Here is a 20455-nt window from a genome sequence, read left to right on the forward strand (position 1 = left end):
AGAAAGACCCTTTCAAAGGGAAATAGTAAACATTGTTACTAATGTATATATCCATAAACTTTAGATATAACCAGTAATGACTCATTTATCTATCATGTTTCCAGGTATTAATCAGCCTGGTTCAGATGACCTTTGGTTAAGACAACAATGATCGATATATGATGCTGCTGTCTGCTTCTTTTTTTAATACATATAACAATTCAGCATTCTTGATGTCAATGCAAAAGGTGATGTTAAGCAGATATAATGCTTTCCAATTTAGCTTTTCCTCTTTACATGCCGAGCATCAGAGGTAAATATGATTGGTGCTGCTTGTGTTTGCACATGAACCAAGGTGACAAACTAAAATGATGATTGCTATGACTGCGATTGATCAAAAGAGGTTCATTTAGGTTAATAAAGAAAACATCTTGTGATGGACATGAATGTGTACAACCTGCATTTCAACCCACCCAACACGTTTGCTTGGGAGTGGAGCCTGAAGATGCGTCCTGTCTCTGACGAGCTGAATGTCGGCCCGAAAACTGATCTAAAACTGGTCGTAAAGAATGTATTGGCTGTAATTTAGCTGATCACATCCCATGCAATGATCAGTGGCACATAAAGGCTAAAATCCAACCAAAGGCAGTCTGACTTGGCAAACCTTTTGCTCTTCTGATTGAAGGGTTTCTAATTAGTTTATACAGCACCTAAGCAGGAAATGGTTAAAAATTATATACAAGCTTGGACATGCAGATGAACAATGCTGTCTACAAAAAGCCGTGAGTCAAACTGAAGCTGAAAGGTGTGCTTTGATGCACAATTAGGTAAAACATCCAATCAGGCTCTAATGATGTGCTGAAGCTGTTTCAACTTCTATAAAATCATGCTACGCAACTACTTTTTCTACAAAACACTGCTTTTTTTTTTTTTGTTGTTTTGCCGTAAAATCCTCAAACATGTTAAATTTTTATAACAAACAAGTAGCTAAAAAGAAAAGTACAATTAGGGATAACCTCATCAGTGGACACACAAAGCCTATTATCTGTTCTAAATAAAAACTAGAAAACATAAAGGTTTCCTCGTGTGACTGCATGTATTTGTCGCATCAATCGAGAGCGGGCATTTCAGCTGTAGATACTTGTTTCTCTCACAGCATTGCAGCAGAAAACGAGAGCACATTCACTGTATGATCTGACTGAGTGAACAGGGGTGACAGGGGTGAAATCAGGTGGAACTTAATGGCAACACAACAGTTCTGGGATAACATTTAAACGAACCGATTACTGATGTGTACTGACGTGCGTTAAACACTGGCAGGGTCAGCTGTTCTCGGCCTGAGCGCAGATCGCTGAAGCCAAGTAAAAATCTTTCATACTCTGAGGGAAACCATTCAAAGATGACTAAGCTCTGATAGTGACTACAGTGTCTCATGACTCAGCCCTCATTGTGGAGTGAACTACAGTGAAACACAGAAGTGGGGAAAAGGGCAAAGCTGCACGTTTGATAGCAGAGAAGTCTTTTAGTCAGGTGAGGCTTGACGGTGTCACTGGTTAACTTCTCCCACCTGTGGACAGAAAAGACGCCAAAAATCTGTCAGTCACAGCATCTGTACATGTTATGTTAAACGGATAGCTCAGATTATTTGAAATGGGCTTCTGTGGAAAGGTTGGGAACAATCTTACCTGTTGTAAACAGTTTGAAGGAACAACGGGTTAAGACGCTAACAGGGAGTATAAAAACTGAAGTATCTCACTGTCTGTTAGAGACTGGCTGGTGCCTCAAAGTTGTGAGAAAATAGATTAATTTCCATTGGAGTCTCACCAAATTCTGAGTGTTTGCGACAAAGCAACCAGCAAGCCACATGACCTTGGAAAATCATGGTTTGTTTACCGTAGTTTAGGCCGTGCACATTATTTCATAGCTCACACTCTACCCACCTTGGCAGCCGCCCACACATTTATGATTTAACCTACCGGACAACGCTTAAAAAATGAAGCTAGGCACATTTGGACCATTTCTTTTCAATTTAGTTATCATTTATCAGCGTGGTATTTAGCAGCGGTGCCAACAAAAATTGGTGGCCATGTGGGGACCACAGAAAATCCTGGGGTGGTGCACAAAATTTATTTCAGATCTGGATATTCACGGTGTGTGTGGCCTCGGATGTTTCCTGTCATAGAAGAGCTCCTGTGCGGGTGTCGCCAGGCGACACAGGAAAACTGAGAACCCTGCGAGTGTTTCGAGACATTTCGGAGATTCTGTTTCATCGACGAGTCGCAGCCTAGTTAGACACGACCTTTAGGTCAAAGTGGAGCTTTTCCATCTTGAAACATCTCCAAGCACAAACAGCAGCAGCTATCTGTAGCACTTCCGGAGCAGTCTAGGTGCACATCTGATGGAGTGATTGCGCCATGTGAAACTGATGGCGATGTAAAGGTTTTTAAATAAAGCCTTCACAATCACTTTTTTTTTACATTCAGCCCAGTCAGAATCAAACACTGTTCCTCCAAAATGAGACTAGTTAAAGAGCCATCTACAACATGTAAGATATTAATGGAACCCCATGTCAGCAGGTTTGAACTACTTCTTTAACACTGCTGCATAGATTATCAGAGTTCTTTAGGTGTGAAGTGATATTAGTCTTAGAGCTGCTGATGACAACATTTACAGCCGTACTTCTTTACGAATGTTTTCATTTATTATCATTTATGTTTGTGTAAAGCTTGGAGCTAACAGTTTTGGACACGTCCACTGCAGTCAAAGATGGAACGAGGGTCTTTATAATTATAACTTGGGCTTCTGCCCTTTACTCCATTGCTCAGCTGTCCGTGACTAATAAAGAAGCTGTGAGGCTACAAACAAGCTTCACTATTCAGGCCTAAATCTGACCCTCAGCACGCTCCTGCTCGGACACCGAGAGTCAAAAATCAGTCAAATCCGAGTTACTTTTGAAATGATTTTGTTTTAGTTTAGTCTCATCCAAAGTGGGTTTTGGATGCACAGTTCAGGTCTTAGCCATTAATGAGAGAATAAGCCCGGTGACGTTCCTCAGACAGTCAGTAATCCCCCCCAGCGCTCAGTTTTAATGTGAAAATCAAGCCGCTGCGCTCTGGTATGCCCGACAGCTCGCAGGCGCTCTGCATAACGTTGGACAACCCAGGTGGCACCCCGCGAACAGTGTGACTCAAAAACACGACAGCCATCCCAGGAGCCTGGAGCGCTCTTTGTACTGGGAAACAAGGTCACGGTGAAGGTTTTTAAAAATAGGACCTTGGTGCCACAGAGCTGGGACGGAGCCCAAAAAACAAAACAAAAAAAACCCCAGCAGCAGACTTGAATTACAGCGAGCAGCTACTCTGGTACAATGTACTGTAGGTGCGTTGGAGCGGTTATGAGACTCCGTGTGGGATATAAATCAGTCAAAGGCTGCTCCTCTTACCCATCAGATAAAGAGCAAACGCACGTCTCCAAGACTGATCAAGGTGACCTCTGGTTTCTGGTTCTTTAGGAGTGTGAGTAAACCTGGACACTGAGCAAGGCCAATTCTTTTTATGAGCGCAAAGTATCCAGCAGGAAATAAAGAAGCAGCTCATCGTTTAAACCCAGACAGTTTTGTTTCATAATAAAGGATCCCTTTTTAGTTTTCTTGTTGTGTATTGTCAACAGAGTTACCATTTTTAACTGAATATGTAATCAGATTAACCTAATTCACTCATTCATAAGTCAGTGAAAATAATATAATGTTGGTTGTGCTCATTAAGTCTTTCTTTAATAGGCCGGATTGTCATTTTGGCATACTTTAACTAAAGAAAGTCGGGGCTCACAAGTTTCTGCCACTAATATTTTGTGGATCGGAAGCTGAAAAGTTCGGGAAGCGTTGTGGTTACTCACCGTTTGTGACTCACTAAGTAAACTTGCCTTTCCCTCCAACTGGCACCTGAAAACGAGGGAAACAAAAAGAAAAAAGAAGGTTAAAAGAAGATAAGACTACTAAAAAAATAGTTTTGTTTGTATATATTGTTTTATATATTGATGATGTGCACCTGCTTGGTTAAAAACAGGTCTAACTGCATGCCATGAGAAATAAATACGTGTTACTCTAAAATGCTTACCAAGATGGTGGATGAGATTTATGCTCTGTTAGAAACTCTCGTATGAAGCAAAGTCTTATAATACAAAGCCGTTTTGCATGTGTTAAACTTTAAAGAAAATTTAAATTCATTGAATCATTCTGGAAGTGTGTTGGTCCACAAAAAAAAGGTTAAAACTCACATTTATTGAAGCCACCTCCTTCATTCCACACAGTCAAAATCAATAAATGTATTTCATTTTAAGAACTACAGTCAGACGTTTGAAATAAAACAACACATTCTTTAGGTATGTTGTCGAGAGGGGAACCGAATGGAAACGACTGAGTTATGATCCTTATGTTTCACTTTCTTAAACTCCAGGATCTGCAGAACAATAAGTTCCTGTCACCTTTTTATTGACCCCATCAACGCGTATGAGCTCCTCATTAAGAAAGGTATAAAGATAAAATACATTAATAACGCTGAAGCAGCTGCAGTTATTTGCATACTTAGAGCAAATAAAGTCTCTTCTGAATGTCACAGATCAATGACCTGATGCCTGATGGGACGTGCACATGGGTAAAACAAATCTGCAAATTACCTTTTTCTACTTGATTGTTAGATAGACTGAATGAAACAACTGCTGGCATCTTTTATAAAGTGTGTGTGTGTGTTACCTTGGACGGTGTGGCGCTCCTCTTGGTTTCCCACATCCCACGCTTGATCCCGACATCAGCTGGCTTCACCTCCTATCAGGTAACAGAACCAATTAGTTACTTTAAAGAAGAAAAAAAATGTGTCTGGTTGAAGCGTTAATTTTCATCATACTGCAGACACTGTTCTTCTGTAAAAAAAATAATAATAAAAAGGAATTTTTGTGCATTTTTTGTATTAGTGTTCAGGAAACATGATAGCATGCTCATCTGAAACGAGCTCAGATGAAATAAAGGAACACAGCACACAAAGACATGGGAAGTTGGGGTGCGAAGTGTGCTGCAGCACCCCCTTATGGATGCCAAAAGATATGCATGTCCAAACTCATTTAAAAAAGGGCTTTGCATTCCTGTTTGATCACCTAAAGGATATCAGGGAGTTGACTATCAGCTACTAACACTCATAATTTAGCTCAGTATTTTTTTTGCTGAGATTGATTAGCTGTGGCAGCCATCTTGAATGGGGTCGACTCCAAATGGTAAACAGTTGTTAATCCAGTGATTACTTCCTGAGAGTTTTATCAAAACGGCTGTGGCTCATAAACTATTTTACTAACAGATAGACACACACACAGACACACCATCACACACACTCCCCCCAACACACACACAGGCACTAACACAAACAAATACAGAATTACAGTCTAGGAGTACTGAGACAACCACAACCGTGCCGTCGTCTTGGCTCGTTGTTGTTGGAGTAACAGCCAGGTGACGCGACAAGTTCAGAGCCTGGATGAGATGTTTGACTCCCAAGATATTTTGCCCATAAAATTTTCTTTAGAACAATTTGACCTGCCACTCAGAAATGCTGCTGTAAGTGGATATGCTACGATGTCTCCAGAGGACCCGCTAGGATCAGCAGCTGCTGTCCTGCTTCAACAAAAGGACACAGTGTTCAACGAGCACACAGTTACATGTGGCTTCATTTATTTATTGGTGCTTTCTGGATCTTTTAGTTACGATTCTGCTACGTCTAGCTTTTAGCTCTCACCCTTTGCTTCTATTAGCATCTACGTAGCATTTTGATACTTTAAGCTTTTAGCTAGCATTTTGCATTTTTTTAGCTTGAAATTAGATTTTTCTGACTTTTAGCTTTTGGGCTTTTTAGCTTCTAGTTAGCACTTTGACCCTTTTTAGCCTCTAGCTACCATTTAGGTACTTTTAACTTTTTGCTCAGGTTCTGCTACTTTTGGCTTGTGGCTAGCAATTTGCTTCTTTTAGCTTTAACAATTAAATTTCAGCTTCTTCAGTAAAGTTCGGCAAAGTTCCTCTAGTTTTTATTGGTTCTTTTTTGGGTGGAACTGTTGCAGCAAGGCTTGCTGTCATCTGCAACTGTGGGAAAAAAGTTCCCTGCAATGTCTTCTCACATGTTTAGGTTTAAATAGAAAAATAAAATAGATTGCCTTAAGAATCCAGGGGTTTTTGAGCTATGATGGATCATGTAGTTACATAAACCGTCCACATGGTGTCACTAGACTCCACCCAGCAGCATCTGTGAGTCCAGGAGCTCTAACCTAAAGGCTGCCGTCAACAAAAAGCTTGGCAAAGGGACAGATCAACATTTTAAAAGCAACACTTGTGTTTTATTTACAGGACCTGTGTAGAAGTGTAATCAAGGAAAGGCCCGATCAGCTCTTACTGCTGGTTTGGCAGCTGGAGGTGGTGATGTTTCTGCTGCTGCTGCTGCAGGAGGTGGTGCCGCTGGCTTCTCCGCTGCCGCAGGTTTCCCCATCCAACTGTTCACGCGTCCCGCCACACTTCCCCTGACGCCGACCACGTCCTGGGAGGGGAGACTCACTTTGAATTGCCCGTCCAGCTGCCACAACGTCTGTCTCACCTCCCGCCTTCTTTTTGATCCTCGCCCACCTTGTTTGCAGGAGCTGGACTTTCAGGGGAGCCGCCGACGTTGCCTCTCTCCCACATGCTCTTGATGCTGCGCGTCCCTCCTGTAGGAATATCTGCCAGGGGAGATTTGGGGGATTTTACTTCTTTGTTTCCCTGTGGAAGGAAAAACATGGATTCAGATTATTTTATGTGTTTTCAACAGTTTGTCTGATTTGTCTCGCGGCTGCTTTGGAAAGTCAGAGAGGCCCTGAAATAGTTGTCTTAGCTTGGAACCAGCTGCAGCATCAGTTGTCTAATAATATATCACATAATATTGATTCTCACCTGGATGGCAGAGGTGTACTGTTCTAATCTGTTGCCAACCTTGGCCACAATCGGAGTGTGTGACACTCTAGCTGCAGAGCTGCATGGAGGGGGGAAAAAAACAACAACCCAACAATCTGGAGATTAGTGATGCTACAGTTCATTTATTTCCTTTTTAAAACACTGTTTGACCCACCTTTTCTGGGCCGATTTGCTCAGAAATTCCGCCTTTTCTCCAATCTGCGCGAGACAACATTAGTTCAAAGTTAGCAGAAGCTGTGGTCGACAGACAAAAGCACTTCAGTGGTCATCGAGACCAGTAATGAGCCGAATACGTGCAACGTGAGTTTTTAGACATTTGCTTCCATGGTGCAAGACTTAAACGTACCCCTTCAGTTTGTCTTGAGCCGTTGTTTTCAAGGCTTTATGACAACTGCTTTTTCACTTATTTTTGGCCCCAGCGCTGATATCAAACCACTTTGAGGAGAATGCTTTTTGTTGTTTGTTTGTTTTTCATGCCAGAGCTCATCTTGTGACGAGAAGCGTTCTAACTGTTTCGGTCAAACCCTAAAATAACGTCATGTCAAATCTGATGTGGATACTGTGAGGTCTGTGCTGGGAGGATGACTCTCAGCTACTACCGTCCCGTCAGTCATTGGCTCAGTGCTGGTAAATCTGACTGAGTTGTAGACATTTTTGTGCTGGTTGACTCCAAAGTTCGATGCGCCGCAGACGTTCAATTATAAATCTGTTCTTTCGTTATCAAGCAGGAGTTCGGTTGTGGAATGAAAAGTTAACCTTTGCTGTGTTTTGTCACCTTAGAGGAGCCTTTAGGGCTGATTGTAAAAGCAGGTTTGGTGGACTCCTCCTCCTCCTTCTGCTTCTTCTTCTCCGCAGCCTCCGCCCTCCTTTTCTCGATCTCCTCCTTCATCCTCTTCCTCTCCTCCTGTTAGGAAAAAAACAACAATTTGTTTCAATGTTTCATAGGTGGAAATGACTTCCCGAAGATGGAGCAAGCGGTTACCTGCTCCTTGGCTTTCTTCTCCTCCTGCGCCTTCTTCCTCTGCCTCTCCTCCTCCTCCAGGATCTTTCTCCTCTCCTCCCTCTTCCTCTTCAGCTCCTCCAGCTCCATCTCGGCATCCTGCTGCTTCTGCTTCATCTTCTCGAACTCCTCGCTCTCCGTGTTGTTTCGCCGCTGCTTCAGCTCCTGCAGCTTGCGGTCAGCCTCCCGTCGCTCCACATCATCCCCCTTGGCGGTGGGAACGACGTCCCTGGTCACAAACATACAAGTCCTTTATGTATTTTAAAATGTGCCAGCATCTGTGTCACCTGCTGCCCCTGTTTGTCTGTTAGCAAAATATCTCATGAAACAATGAGTGGGTTTTAATGAAACTTGCAGAGGGTAATCTTTGGAGGTACGTCTATAAATGATTAACCTTTGGAGCCAACTCAAATCAAGATGGCCGTCACAATCTAATGGTATTAGAAGGCACAAAAATGGCAGTTCAGTCTGTTTTGCACATACTGAGTTATAATTTGGTGTGGTGGTAGCTGAGAGTCATTCACAAAACATACTTGAAGTGCTTCTCTTTGTGTGCGATCTTTGTTTAAAACCTTAGCATTAACTGTTGGAGTCAACCCTGTTTGTCTGTTAGCAAAATATCTCATGAATCAATGAATGGATTTTCATGAAACTTGCATAAGGGAATCAATGGATGTACATCTACAACTGGTTATCTTTTGGAGCCAACCCAATTCAAGATGGCCGTCACAGCTTATTGACATCAGCAACACAAAAATAGCTAGAACTCAGTCAGTGTGACAGATATTGAGTTAAAATTTGGTGTGGTAGTAGCTGAGAGTCATTCATTACACATACCGAGAGCAAGAGATCTTGGGGTATCACATGAGGTTGCACTTATAACATTATTTTCAAGATTTGATCAAATCAGATATAGCTCTCAGTCTTAAACTCTGGCAAAAAATATTCATATTTTAGGGAATGCTAAGCCTCTAACTATGATTTTACTAAATGTTGGGACTTTGGCCAGTTGTCCTCTCAGTTTGATACAAATATTGTAAATCTTTGAATTGATTCTGATTTTATAAAACTAAACTACATCACTTCAAACTGAATAAAAATAAGAATACATTTACATTTCTTTGTCTCTCACACAATGACAAGCAAAAACAGAAAAAAACAAAAACAAAAAATGTTTGGAAGGAGCAATTGTCTTGAATTTTAAAGCTTGTCAAAATTACCTTGATATTTTCTCTGTTTTCTTGAATTTATTCTGAATGAAAGCTCCGTTCTGTTTGGCTGGTTCGGTCTGGGAAAAAAACAAACAAACATTTTACTTCCTACAGGAGGAAAAAAAGCACATTAGTGACTTACAGTTAGTTTGGTTTTACCTTCTCCTTAAAGCCAAATCTCTGCGGTTTCTCCTCCTTTTGAACAGAGTGAAGACAGATCAGACATGAAGAAATAATAAAAAATAAAAAAAACAAATTAAAAACAGAAGAAGGTCTTCAAACACAATCAGGGTTAAAGGCAAAGAATGAAAGCAGGTCGAAGCTGAGGATAAATCCCACTTTGGTTTGGGTCAACAGCGATCAAACGTCCCTAAAGTCTCGTCTCACAGCTCCACCTACTCTCTGATGTTGTGTTCAATGACCTGCTTCGATTAAAACTAGGTTGTAGTTTATTGTCTACTTTTCTGCCATTGAGGGAAAGTGAAGTTTGTGATTTAACAAAAGTATTTTCTTAAGAAAATAATAATTCTGGGAGTCAAATTTTGTGCAACATCTCAACTTCATTGATGCTCTGTCATTTGTTCTCTGATAAAATAAAATCCTTTGTGAGTTTTGTTGCTCCTAAATGATTGAACTGAGAGAAGAGAATTTGTTGATCTTTATTGTTTCTGCAGCTGGCCCTTAGTGTGGGTTTTTGAGCTAACTGTTCGGGAGGAAACAAGTAATCTCATCAGTACCTCCTCTCTCTTCTTCTTCTCTTCAGCTTCTTTCTTTTTGCGCTTCTCCTCCTCCTCTTGTTTCCTCCTCTCCTCCACCTCTCTTTTCCGCCTCTCCTCTTCTTTCTTCTTCTCCTCCGCCTCCCTTTTCCGCCTCTCCTCCTCTTCTTTTTTCTTCTTCTCCTCCTGCTCCTTCTTCCTCAGCTTCTCATCCTCCTCCTTTTTCTTCCTCTCTTCCAGTTCCCTCTTCCGTTTCTCCTCTTCTTTCTTCCTCTTGTCCTCCAGCTCCCGTTTCCGTTTCTCCTCCTCCTCCCGTTTCAGCTTCTCCTCCATTTCCCTTCTCTGTTTCTCTTCCTCCTCCCTCCTCTGCCTTTCCTCCATCTCCCTTTTTTGCCTTTCCTCTTCTTCTTTCCTCGTCTTTTCCTCCACCTCTTTTCTTTGTCTTTCCTCTTCCTCTCTCTTCAGACTCTCTTCCGCTTCTCTCTGTTCTTCTTCCTCTCTCCTCTTCCTCTCCTCCTCCTCTTTTAGCCGCCTTTCTTCTTCCTCCCTCTCCAGCTTTTCCTCCATTTCTCTGTTTTGCTTCTCTTCCTCCTCTAGCCTCAGCTTTTCCTCTGTTTCTCTCTGCTGTCTTTCCTCCTCCTCTCTCCTCTTTCTTTCTTCTTCCTCGTTGTCTTCATCGGGAACAGCCTCCTCTTCAGCATCTTTCTGTTCTGAAGGTTTCTCGGCCTCTGCTGTTGTTGGATTCTTCTCCTCAGCCTCCTGGCAAAAGAAGTTATAAATACTTCATTTGGATTTTTATTGACACTTTTCAAAAACTGTCATTTGTGCAAAGTGAAGCGAGGATACCTCATTTATCATGACCACTGTTGTAGGTTCTTCGGCTTCCTGTCGAGAGTAAAATGGTTTGTGCACAGTTTAATTGAGTTTACTTATAAACAAAAAAAGCAGTCCAATTCAGTCCGAAACAGCTCCAGATTTAAATCCAATTACAGTCAATTTACTCCTCATACAATACAATCCATTATGTCAACAGTACATTAAGAAATGTCACACAGTGTAAGTTATCTATCTAAGGAAACCAGCAGACTGCGTCAATCCCCATCCTGAGCAGCATGCTGGTGACCGTGGGAAGGAATGCCTCCCTTTTAAGAGGAAGAAACCTCCAGCAGAACCAGAACCAGAACCAGACTCAGGAGGATCTGCCTTGGCTGGCTGGGGTTTTGGAGGACAGCAAACAGACAGACAGACATACACAGGATTTGTCGAAGTCATGGAGTTATATAAAACAACCAGAGTGTGTACGCCTGCCTGTCCCGCCCATTTGTTTACATTTGTGTCATCGTGGAGAAGCTAAGATGGCGTCCAAAATGGGCAACTGCTCACAGCCAACAAAACAACTGTTTAACAACCTAATAAAGACAGACAGACTCATCACCTGAAAAAAAATCAGTACTGTATACATACAATCTAAACGCACCCCTAGTGTTAAAAAGCTGATTAGAAACTTTCTGTAGTGCAGTTTTAAGCACTATAGTCTTAATTAACAGCAAGTCCAACTGGATCTTTGTCACAAATTATGTTTAATCTCTTTTCAATAAGGTCATATATATATCATAATTAATGTTAATTTCATACAACAATCATGTAAAGGAGCTAGATGTTACGTAAGGAAAATATATTTAGTATAACTAATGATGATCTAAACTAGACCCAAAGTCTAATTGCAGTGATCGATCGTCTAATCTATACATAAGAATAAAAAGTACATTTTCAGACAAGTTAAAATTTGTACCAAACTGTAGCATGATTAAATCTGTACATCATACTTATTATATACGCCACCGTAGCTACTATCTACAAGCCAATTCAATAACTATCAGCAGTTACATCGACTTTATAAGCAGCGTTTAAACTGTTCCATTATTATCTGATATTCTGTGATGTCTGATCCTGTCAACGGATGTCTGTCAACGGAGAGAAACTAAAATTGGAGAAAAATAAACTCTCCTTTATCAGAACTCTGGCAGCAGCAGTTTGGATCAACCGAAGACAAAATAAAAACCCAACACATTCACCTTCTCATCCTCCTTTTTGTTGTCATCTTCTTTCCTACAGGAGTTTGTGCCGGCATCTACAACCTCCTCCTGAGCAGGCTTCTCGTCCTCCTTCTCCTCCTTCTCCTCCTTCTCCTCCTTCTCCTCCTCCCCCTCTGTTTCCTGCTGTTTGCTGCTGCTGATGGAGGGCTGCTCCTGCTCCTGCTCCTGCTCCTGCTCCTGCTCCTGCTCCTGCTCCTGGGCGCCGTTGGTGGAGTTCATCGTGGGGTCAAGCTCCTTCTGTCTCTCCATGGCCTCCTTCATTCTCCTCTGCCTGCGCTCCTCCCTCTTGGCCAGACGCTCCAGCAGAACCTGGTCATCGTCTGCTCCTCCAGCATCAGCCGTGGAGGAGTTGGCCTCCGTCACGCTGCAAGAACATCAGTGTGTTCGCGATGTGGTTAGGTCTCAAGGTTTGAGTCACTATCAAACCTCCAACATCTTGATTCTGATCTGATGCCATGTGGGATTAAGTGGAAGGTAAACCCCATAGTTACTGGAAACAAACTCCTTAAAATTCTCCTAATTGTTAACTAGTAATTTTCACCTTACTGAATACACATCAGCTCAGCCAGAAGAGAGATTAACCTGGCTGATTTGCTTCCTCCTTTGCAGTTTAAACATTACCCGTACCTGTTCGTGTTGATCTCATCAGTTGTGCCGGACTCCTCTAAGTCTTTCATTTTCTTCCTCTCCTCCCTCGCGCGTCTCCGTCGCTCCCGGGCTTCCTCTTCGTCATCGTCATTGGGGGAACCAAGCCTGAAACAGCACACGCGTGGTCCAGGTTTATGCTGACAGCATATCCGTGAAATGATCAAAATCCATCACTGTTTTTCACATGATAGACAGTTCTCAAACTTTTTCCGAACAAGTACCGCTTTAGAAAGTATCACCATTATGACAAACATTAAAAACCAGGCTTGAACTATTGGTTTTAATCTTGTACCGAAAGGCTTTAAACTGAACGGTCTACTTAAACGTCAAACCCGAAGCTAAAACCCAGATTTGCTTAGTTTTTCTAACCTCAACCCTTCAACAAACCCAATTGGCTGAGAGATACTCACTGGTGTCTGATCAGTCTCAGTGAGGTCAACCTTGGGTGAGGGTGTCTCGTGGTAATTACTAAAACACCCGATAACAACCAAATCTGCTACTGCAGATATGTCCCCAAATTTGAACAACAGCCCCAAAGCCTAAAGATTGCAAAATAAACATAATAATTTTAACAGTGTTTACATTTTAACCCTGAGGGAGGAAGAAAAGAAATGAAATCTTTGATAAGTGCCCGCCTGGGCCTTGGCGTTGACTCCCTACCCCAAACATTTTGGTCATTTGACAACCACTGAGATATGAAAAACCCACCTAATCTTAGCTGAAGGGTGCGGTTTAAGATGTGATGGTTCTGTGCATTCATTACTAAAAACAATGTCACAGACACTGCAGTCTTGGCTTATTCTTTACCCCTAAAAGCCTGAATACAAATTTGTGATGACTTGAACTAAACATTGTCCATTACTTTCCAGCTTTCCAGCCCATTTCTTTTGAGTACCACTAGAGGCACCCTGAGTACCAACAGTGGCACTTGTACAACAGTTTGAGAACCACGGAAATAGACTAACACCTTCTTGACACCAGTCTTTGACCTCCTCCCAACAATGAGATTTCTGATCACGATTCTGCTTTCGAAGCGTTTTCAGGCTTTGTGAGGCAGGGAGGCAGCTCGAAACGGTCCAGTGACGGCTCACGGGTATTATTTCCATATGCTTCCCCCCAATTTACAGCACAAATCATTTGCAGATGTGAGAGGAAGAGGTGGATGGAGCCACAGGGGTCCGTCTTTGAAACAGAGTCAAAAACTGAGAACGAGGCTGAAATTTTATAAATCTGCAACTGGGGGCTCTGCAACCTTTACAGTCAAAAGGACCATTTCTATGCCTAGCTTAGAAAACAAAAAGCATCTAGAGCTGCAACATGTACGGCAGTGATCATCAACTGGTGGTCTGCGGGCCACTTCCAGCCTGACGGGGGCCCTTCATGTTCAGCTAATAAAAATAACATGAATCATTAGTAAATAAATACTGCGTATGAACAATGTCTGTCGCACTATAAAACTAAACTCCTATAATAAATTGTTGACATTTCTTGGTATTTTTACACGTTTGTACAAAAGAACAGACCATATTCATTTAAAGAAGGGAAAAAAACATTTCAGCACTTGAACCACTTTCGATTAAATTTAAACACTGGCTCGTCTGCAGGCCTTTGTCCTTTTTCTATTTGTGAAAAATTAATACTTTAACTATTCTACTTTTAAAAAAAAAAGTTCAAGTGAACATAAAAATATGCAAGTACGTTGAATATGTAATTGCATCAACTTTAGTTGTTTTTATCAAAGATGAGCTTTTACTTTTAATTATTATTATGAAACTGACTTGCAATATATTTGCTGAACCTCTCATTTCAATGATTTGTAATTTGTCATGTTTCCAAAACAGCATTTTCTTTTCTCCTGCACAGCAATTTGCATCATAGGTCTTCAGAAATCTTGTCTTTTTTGGTGGATTTTAAAGAAAGATCCGACTGTATGGCTGGTAGTTGGATAAATAAAAGGCTAACAAACTCCTGTGGTTTGATCAATATGTGTTGCTTCTTGTATTATTTATTTTATTCACACATTTAAAAAAGCAAATGGACAGTAAAACAGCCAAACCAGCCTCTGTCTGTTGTGGTTTTGAATATGAATAATTTTCATGTTTCTTTAGGTCAAAGCTACAACGAGCTGCGTGTGGCCCTAGAGCCACGGGTTGTAGACCTCTGTCCCAACACATCCAATGAGATATGTCTTCTCCCAGAACTACAGGTCTGCTGACAAGCCGCCGCCAAAGGAGACATGATGCTCAAAAAGAGTGGGACTGAAGGAGCAAAGACTCGGCTAAAACAACTCAAGCCTGAAGTTTCAGCGCAGACTATCATGACGAGTAAAAACATTCCAGAGTCTGCAGCGTTCAGAGCAGCAGGCCGTCTGTTGGCAGGAGGAACTGGCCGAAGGACTGTGAGAAAATTCCTGTGAGCGCTCAGATCGCTGGGTCTCCAACAGCGCAACCGATAAACCAGCGTTAGACTTCAGTTCTGGAAGAAAATGGCCTTTAGATTGAGCTCTTTTCTACATAATAAAGCAAAAAAAAAAAGTTATTTGTTTTATTCAGATCCATTACAATAATGCATTCATCTGTTTCATATGTTTGATCCCTGATGTGTTTGGCTAAAAAAAAATAGATGAATTATTAGCTACCTTTATACATACAAAAAAATTTTTTATATTTTTTTACATGTGGTGTAACCCAACAAAATGTGCTTTGACTAAATAATCGTGGAGCTGTACCAGAATAGGTTCTTCCTAGCTTTAGTGGGCAGTGACACAAAACACATGAGACTCAGAGTCAGTGTGACATTAGGTCCCAAACATGTTTACTGCTGTGAAATGACTTCATGTCAGCTGGTAAATAGAAGCGAAATGGCGATAATGGCGTTAATGATCTTTCAGAAGGTAGTCACTGGATGCACATCTATAACTGATTAACCTTTGGGCCCAATTCAAGATGGTCGCCACAGCCACTTGACCATAGAAGACACAAATAAAACAGGCACAAACTGATAAAATGCGGTGTGGTAGTAGGTGAGTCATCCCTCACAAATACTTCAAGTGAGATCTGTGTTAAAAACTTTACCAATCACTGGTGGCGTCAACTCTGTTTGTTAGCAAAATATCTGATGAACCACTGGACAGGACTCAATGAAACGTTCAGAAAGTAATCAGTCGCTGTCTGTCTACAACTGATTAATTTTAGTTTTGTTAAGTTAGACTGATGATTTAAGATGGCATGGTGTTGAATGCTTTTTGTTCTTTTTAGTGTTTATAGGGTTTTCATTAAGCATTAACTGTGCCTGTGTGTTTTTAAATGTAAGGGGTTTGTGAACATGTTTACATGTTTTCAGAGAGTTCACTCACTTCTCAGCTTCGAGGCGCATCTGCTCTCTCCTCTGCCTCCTCAGCTCCATGCGGCGGTCAAAGTCGTCATCCATGATGTCCCAAAGGTCGTCCTTATTTTCTCACTGAAATGCACAAATATTCACATGCGTTCAAAGTCAGGACAACAGTTGAATACAGATCTTTTGCGCAGGAAGCAAACTGTTTCAGCAGGATGACGTTGAAAATGCTCTGTAAGATTTGTTTCTGACACGAAGCCAAAGCATCCACAGCCTCTGGTTCGTCACTCTACTCAGCACAGCTTCATGTTAGAAGACATAAAAACCACACAAACTCTGTTGGGTTATAATACCTCAGCAACGTCTAAAGTTTAGTCCGCATGCAGCAGTGTCTCTTCTCTTGTCATACATCAGCTTCAGCAGTCTGGTTTACGTCTCAGCCTGTCTGCAGCCCAAAGAATTCCAGTTTGTCCTTTCAGCTTCTTTAACCAGAAAAGGTAAAGCCTGCCTCCCTCCTCCTCCTCCTCTTCCTCCTCCTCGTTCTGACTTCAGCTGTCCTGCTCTGTCTCACTTTTCCCCCCCTGATCCTTTAAACATCTTAAACTTTGTTTGTCTTGTGCTTTCTTTAAAATTAAGTCAACTGCTGTGAAATTGCATCTTGCTTCGCCTCTTTTTCTGATTTTTCTCAAAAATTTCTCTTTGCAGTTCTGACAGTAATTTTATGAGTCGGTTCAAATGATCAATCTCAAATCTGTCCATAACCACTTTGAGCAGACTGGCCGTACATTATCTTCCTACAGCCTAAGATGAGGTTTTTATGCATGTTTTTTTAATGTTATCTGTGCTGTTGTTCCTGTCCTGTCCTGATACTTTTTGGGAGTTTTTTGCAACAGAAGAATGAAGACTTTCTACTTTTAACACATTTGTTTGTGTAACACCCTTGAGCTGACCGATGGAGGCTGGACAGACGTCACACCCCCAGAAAAGATATCAACAGATATCTTACCTGTTGTAGATAGCTTTATGGACAACCTCAGAGTTTAATTCGAACCAAATCGAGGAGTTAATGGCTAGTCTGACTGGACCAAAACCAAAGTGGATCTCTGCCATCTTAAAACTTTTTATCCGTTCATATGGATGTCATATTTTTTAACCTTTACACCACCATCATTTTCTTATTGCTTTACTATTCCAGCTGAAATATTATGATATTCAGCTGCTGCTGCTCCTACTTTTACCTACAAATAACCATAGACTATTTTTAAAACCATATAATGCAAAATTGAGAGCAAAGTAAAGGTTTATATTATATTCACATATTATATTCCACAGGACCGCACTTTAAAAGATCCGAGCTATCACTTTAAAGATGATGCAATATGTAATGTGTAATCTAATGTGTATATACAGATACAACTTTAAAACATTAAGCTTCCAGGAAAAGGATGAGACAATCTGCCTTCTGGCCTGTACTGGTTAGGGGTTAACACTCACATTGTTGCTCAGTACAACCCCAAATCCCAAAAAAGTAGGGACGTTGTGTAAACTGTGTATAAAAACAATACATAATGATTTGCAATTCTTATAAACCCACATTTTATTCAAAATGTAACATAGCAAACATCAAATGTTTAAACTAAGAAATTATATCATTGTTTTGGATCAAATTAGGTAATTTTTAATTTTATGGCAGAAACACATCTCAAAACAGTGGGGTCAGGGGCAGCAGAAGGCTGTAAAAGTAAGTAACTGAAATAAGGAACAGTTAGAGGAGGATTTTGCAAATAATTAGGTTAATTGGCAGGAGTTCAGTAAGAGGACTGAGTATAAAAGGAGCATTTTAGAGAGGCTGGATCTATTAAAAGTAAAGATGGGCAGAGGTTTACAAGTCCATAAAAATCTACACTTAAAAATTTTTGAACAGTTTCAGAATAATGTTCATTAAAAGAAAATTGGGAAGACTTTAAATATCCCATCATCTACAGTTCATAAATTCATCAAAAGATTTCAAGAATCTGGAAATCTCTGAGGTCACAGCACGAGGCTAAAAGTCCATACTCTGATGTTGAGGCCTTTAGGGGCCATTGCATTAAAAACAGGTCTGATTCTGTTCTGGGCATCACTGCATGGACTCAGGAACACTTCAAATCACTGTCTGTAAACACAGATCACTGTGCCGACCACAGATGCTGCTTAAAGCTCTATCACACAAAGAAGAAGCCAGATGTGAACACCATACAGAAACACTGCCATCTTTTTTGGACCAAAACTCTTTTAAAATGGACTGAGGCAAAGAGGAGAACAGTTCTGAGGTCAAAGAAATTAAAATTATTATTATTATTATTTTTTAATCCACAGACTCTATATCCTCCATACTAAAGAAGAGTGGGACCATGTTATCAGAGCTCAGCTCAAAACCCTGCCTCTCTGATGGTATGGGGGTGCATCAGAGCCTATGGCATGGACAGCTTACACATCTGGAAAGACACCATCAATGCAGAAAAGTCTATATAGTTTTAGAACAACCCGTGCTCCCATCCAGATGATGTTTTTTCAGAAAAGGTTTTGCATATTTCAGAAAGACATCCTGCATCCATTCCAGCAGCACAGCCTCATATAGAAGAGTCCAGGAGCTGAACCCACCTACCTGCAATCCAGATCTCTCACCAACTAAAACATTCAGCGCATCATGAAACACAGGGGCTGTAAAACCTAAACAGCCTGTGCAGTCATGTTTGTCTAATTTCTGATTAACGCACATTAGAGCAAATTATTTGATGCAAAGCAATAATAACTAAAACTTTAGATAAAAGTTCCTGTAACAGGATGTTAAAGGCTTTAAAATTGTCTCCATTGTGTTAACAGCCCTACCCTTTATTAACAAAAGCATTTATTTGCCAGTTGTTGTTGTTTTTTTGTTTGTTTTTTTTAAATTACCAGCTCTGAAACAAGGAAATTAAGTTAAATTTACTCTGTTAGGAAGTCTGACAGTAACTCCAGGCCACAGAAACAATGAAGTGCATTGTGAGCACTCAGGGGGAGTTAAAAACGGTTAAAGCTCCTCTCCCACTAAGAGAAATTTGAAAAAAACAAAACATTTACATAAAATTTTAACAAACTTTAAACAGAAATACAAACACCCATTACAAATCTATTGGCTCCAACCAGCCTGCAGTGACTCTAGGAGCATAGCATCACCTTAACTTTTAGCTGGAGTGTCTTAAAGTATAAATGCATTTACGAAAACAAGGCAGCGTGCCATAGTTTTTAGGAAAGTCCGACTTTTTGTGAAAACATGCAGGAGCCAAAAGCAGCATGAAAAAAATTGCCTCCACCAAAGAAGGGTTTCATTTATTTATCACTGCTCTATGAACAGCTGCTGATTCTCAAAAAAATAACACACTTTGTCCTTTGAATAACACACACATCACTTGTTGTGATTTTCTCAAATCGGTCAGATTGTCTAAAAGTTTTTACTTAATTTAAAAAAGAAACCAATTTTTTTTTTTTTATTGTGCAGGGTGGAGAGCACAACTCCTATTATTCACAACTGCTACAACAATATATGTATATCTATACAGATAAATATATATTTAAGCCAAGCACATCTGGTAAGGATGAACTTGTTGCTTTTTTCCACTGAAACAACATCTCTTCTTCCAGGAAGTCCTGGTCAGGATGGAGATGGATATAAACTGTAGCTCTTCATGAACTCATCAGTCAGTCGGAAACATAAGAAGAACAATGAGAGTCTATATTTCTGAATTGGTTAAATTCATCTCAGTGAAACCTTTCCACTGATATGATATCTCAGACGGTAAACTACTTTAGTGAATGTTTACATTTAAACTAATTCATGTCCTACTATCTTCTTCTTTTTTTTTTTGGTTTCTGTATCTTCAGATCAGAGGAGCCCACCTACAGTGAGCAGTGTGTCATACAGAAACATGAGTGTGTGCCAGTTTACTTTAATAAGCACCAGGACCACAAACGATCACTCTCACTGTCTCCCATTTAACGCCCGGCTCTCCAACACTCCCTCACAGCCGCTCCTGCGTGGCAACGGTTAAGGTGAGGAAGTGAAAAAAGGCCGCTTGTGTTTCTAAACCGCAGATAAAAAACCTGAGCTGCAGTCCCACAGCTCACAGATATGGAAGCACGGCGATCCAGGCTTGTTTGGACTGGCTGGACTCCAGGAGGGCCTCGGCGTTCCTGCGTTCTCCAAAGTGTGAAAACTCGCCGCTCTAATGGGAAGATGTCCAACCTGTGGCGGCCGTCCTGTCAGCGCTGGACCCGTGAGCCACGCAGAGCTAATCCCAGACTAATGGTGAAATAATCCAAGAGCAAGAAACACGGCACCACTTAGAGGGCAGCATTTATCATCCTGACAGTTTCATTTACACAGACTTTGTGCCGCATTATTATTTGTGACAGAGTCCCTCATAAATCTTATCACCTTGACAAAATAAAGTATTGGCTTCTTCTGGGCAAAT

General features: G+C 40.9%; 1 protein-coding gene across 1 annotated transcript; it reads right to left on the bottom strand.

Annotated features, from left to right (window-relative positions):
• Window positions 1–1453: 1453 nt before the first annotated feature.
• On the bottom strand, window positions 1454–16442 carry cald1b (caldesmon 1b). Its single transcript, XM_037978280.1, has 18 exons — window positions 16316–16442; window positions 15985–16088; window positions 12609–12734; window positions 11961–12345; window positions 10732–10770; window positions 10315–10644; window positions 9907–9957; window positions 9329–9364; window positions 9179–9246; window positions 7941–8187; window positions 7734–7862; window positions 7113–7156; window positions 6938–7016; window positions 6635–6766; window positions 6408–6548; window positions 4730–4801; window positions 3874–3919; window positions 1454–1546 (listed from the first exon to the last, which is right to left on the bottom strand). Exons 2-17 carry the CDS (start codon window positions 16056–16058, stop codon window positions 3887–3889), a joined length of 1986 nt encoding a protein of 661 aa, XP_037834208.1. The 5' UTR covers window positions 16059–16088; window positions 16316–16442; the 3' UTR covers window positions 1454–1546; window positions 3874–3886.
• Window positions 16443–20455: the final 4013 nt, after the last annotated feature.

The sequence above is a fragment of the Kryptolebias marmoratus genome, linkage group LG11, assembly GCF_001649575.2.
Source record: "Kryptolebias marmoratus isolate JLee-2015 linkage group LG11, ASM164957v2, whole genome shotgun sequence".
Classification (NCBI taxonomy): Eukaryota; Metazoa; Chordata; class Actinopteri; order Cyprinodontiformes; family Rivulidae; genus Kryptolebias; species Kryptolebias marmoratus.

Coding starts and splice junctions, on each gene's coding strand:
- cald1b (XM_037978280.1), bottom strand. CDS start 16,058: ATGGATGACGACTTTGACCGCCGCATGGAGCTGAGGAGGCAGAGGAGA. Junction 8,188..9,178: donor AAAACAGAGAAAATATCAAG/GTAATTTTGACA, acceptor GTTTGTGACCAG/GGACGTCGTTCCCACCGCCA. Junction 6,549..6,634: donor GTCCAGCTCCTGCAAACAAG/GTGGGCGAGGAT, acceptor CTCCCCTCCCAG/GACGTGGTCGGCGTCAGGGG.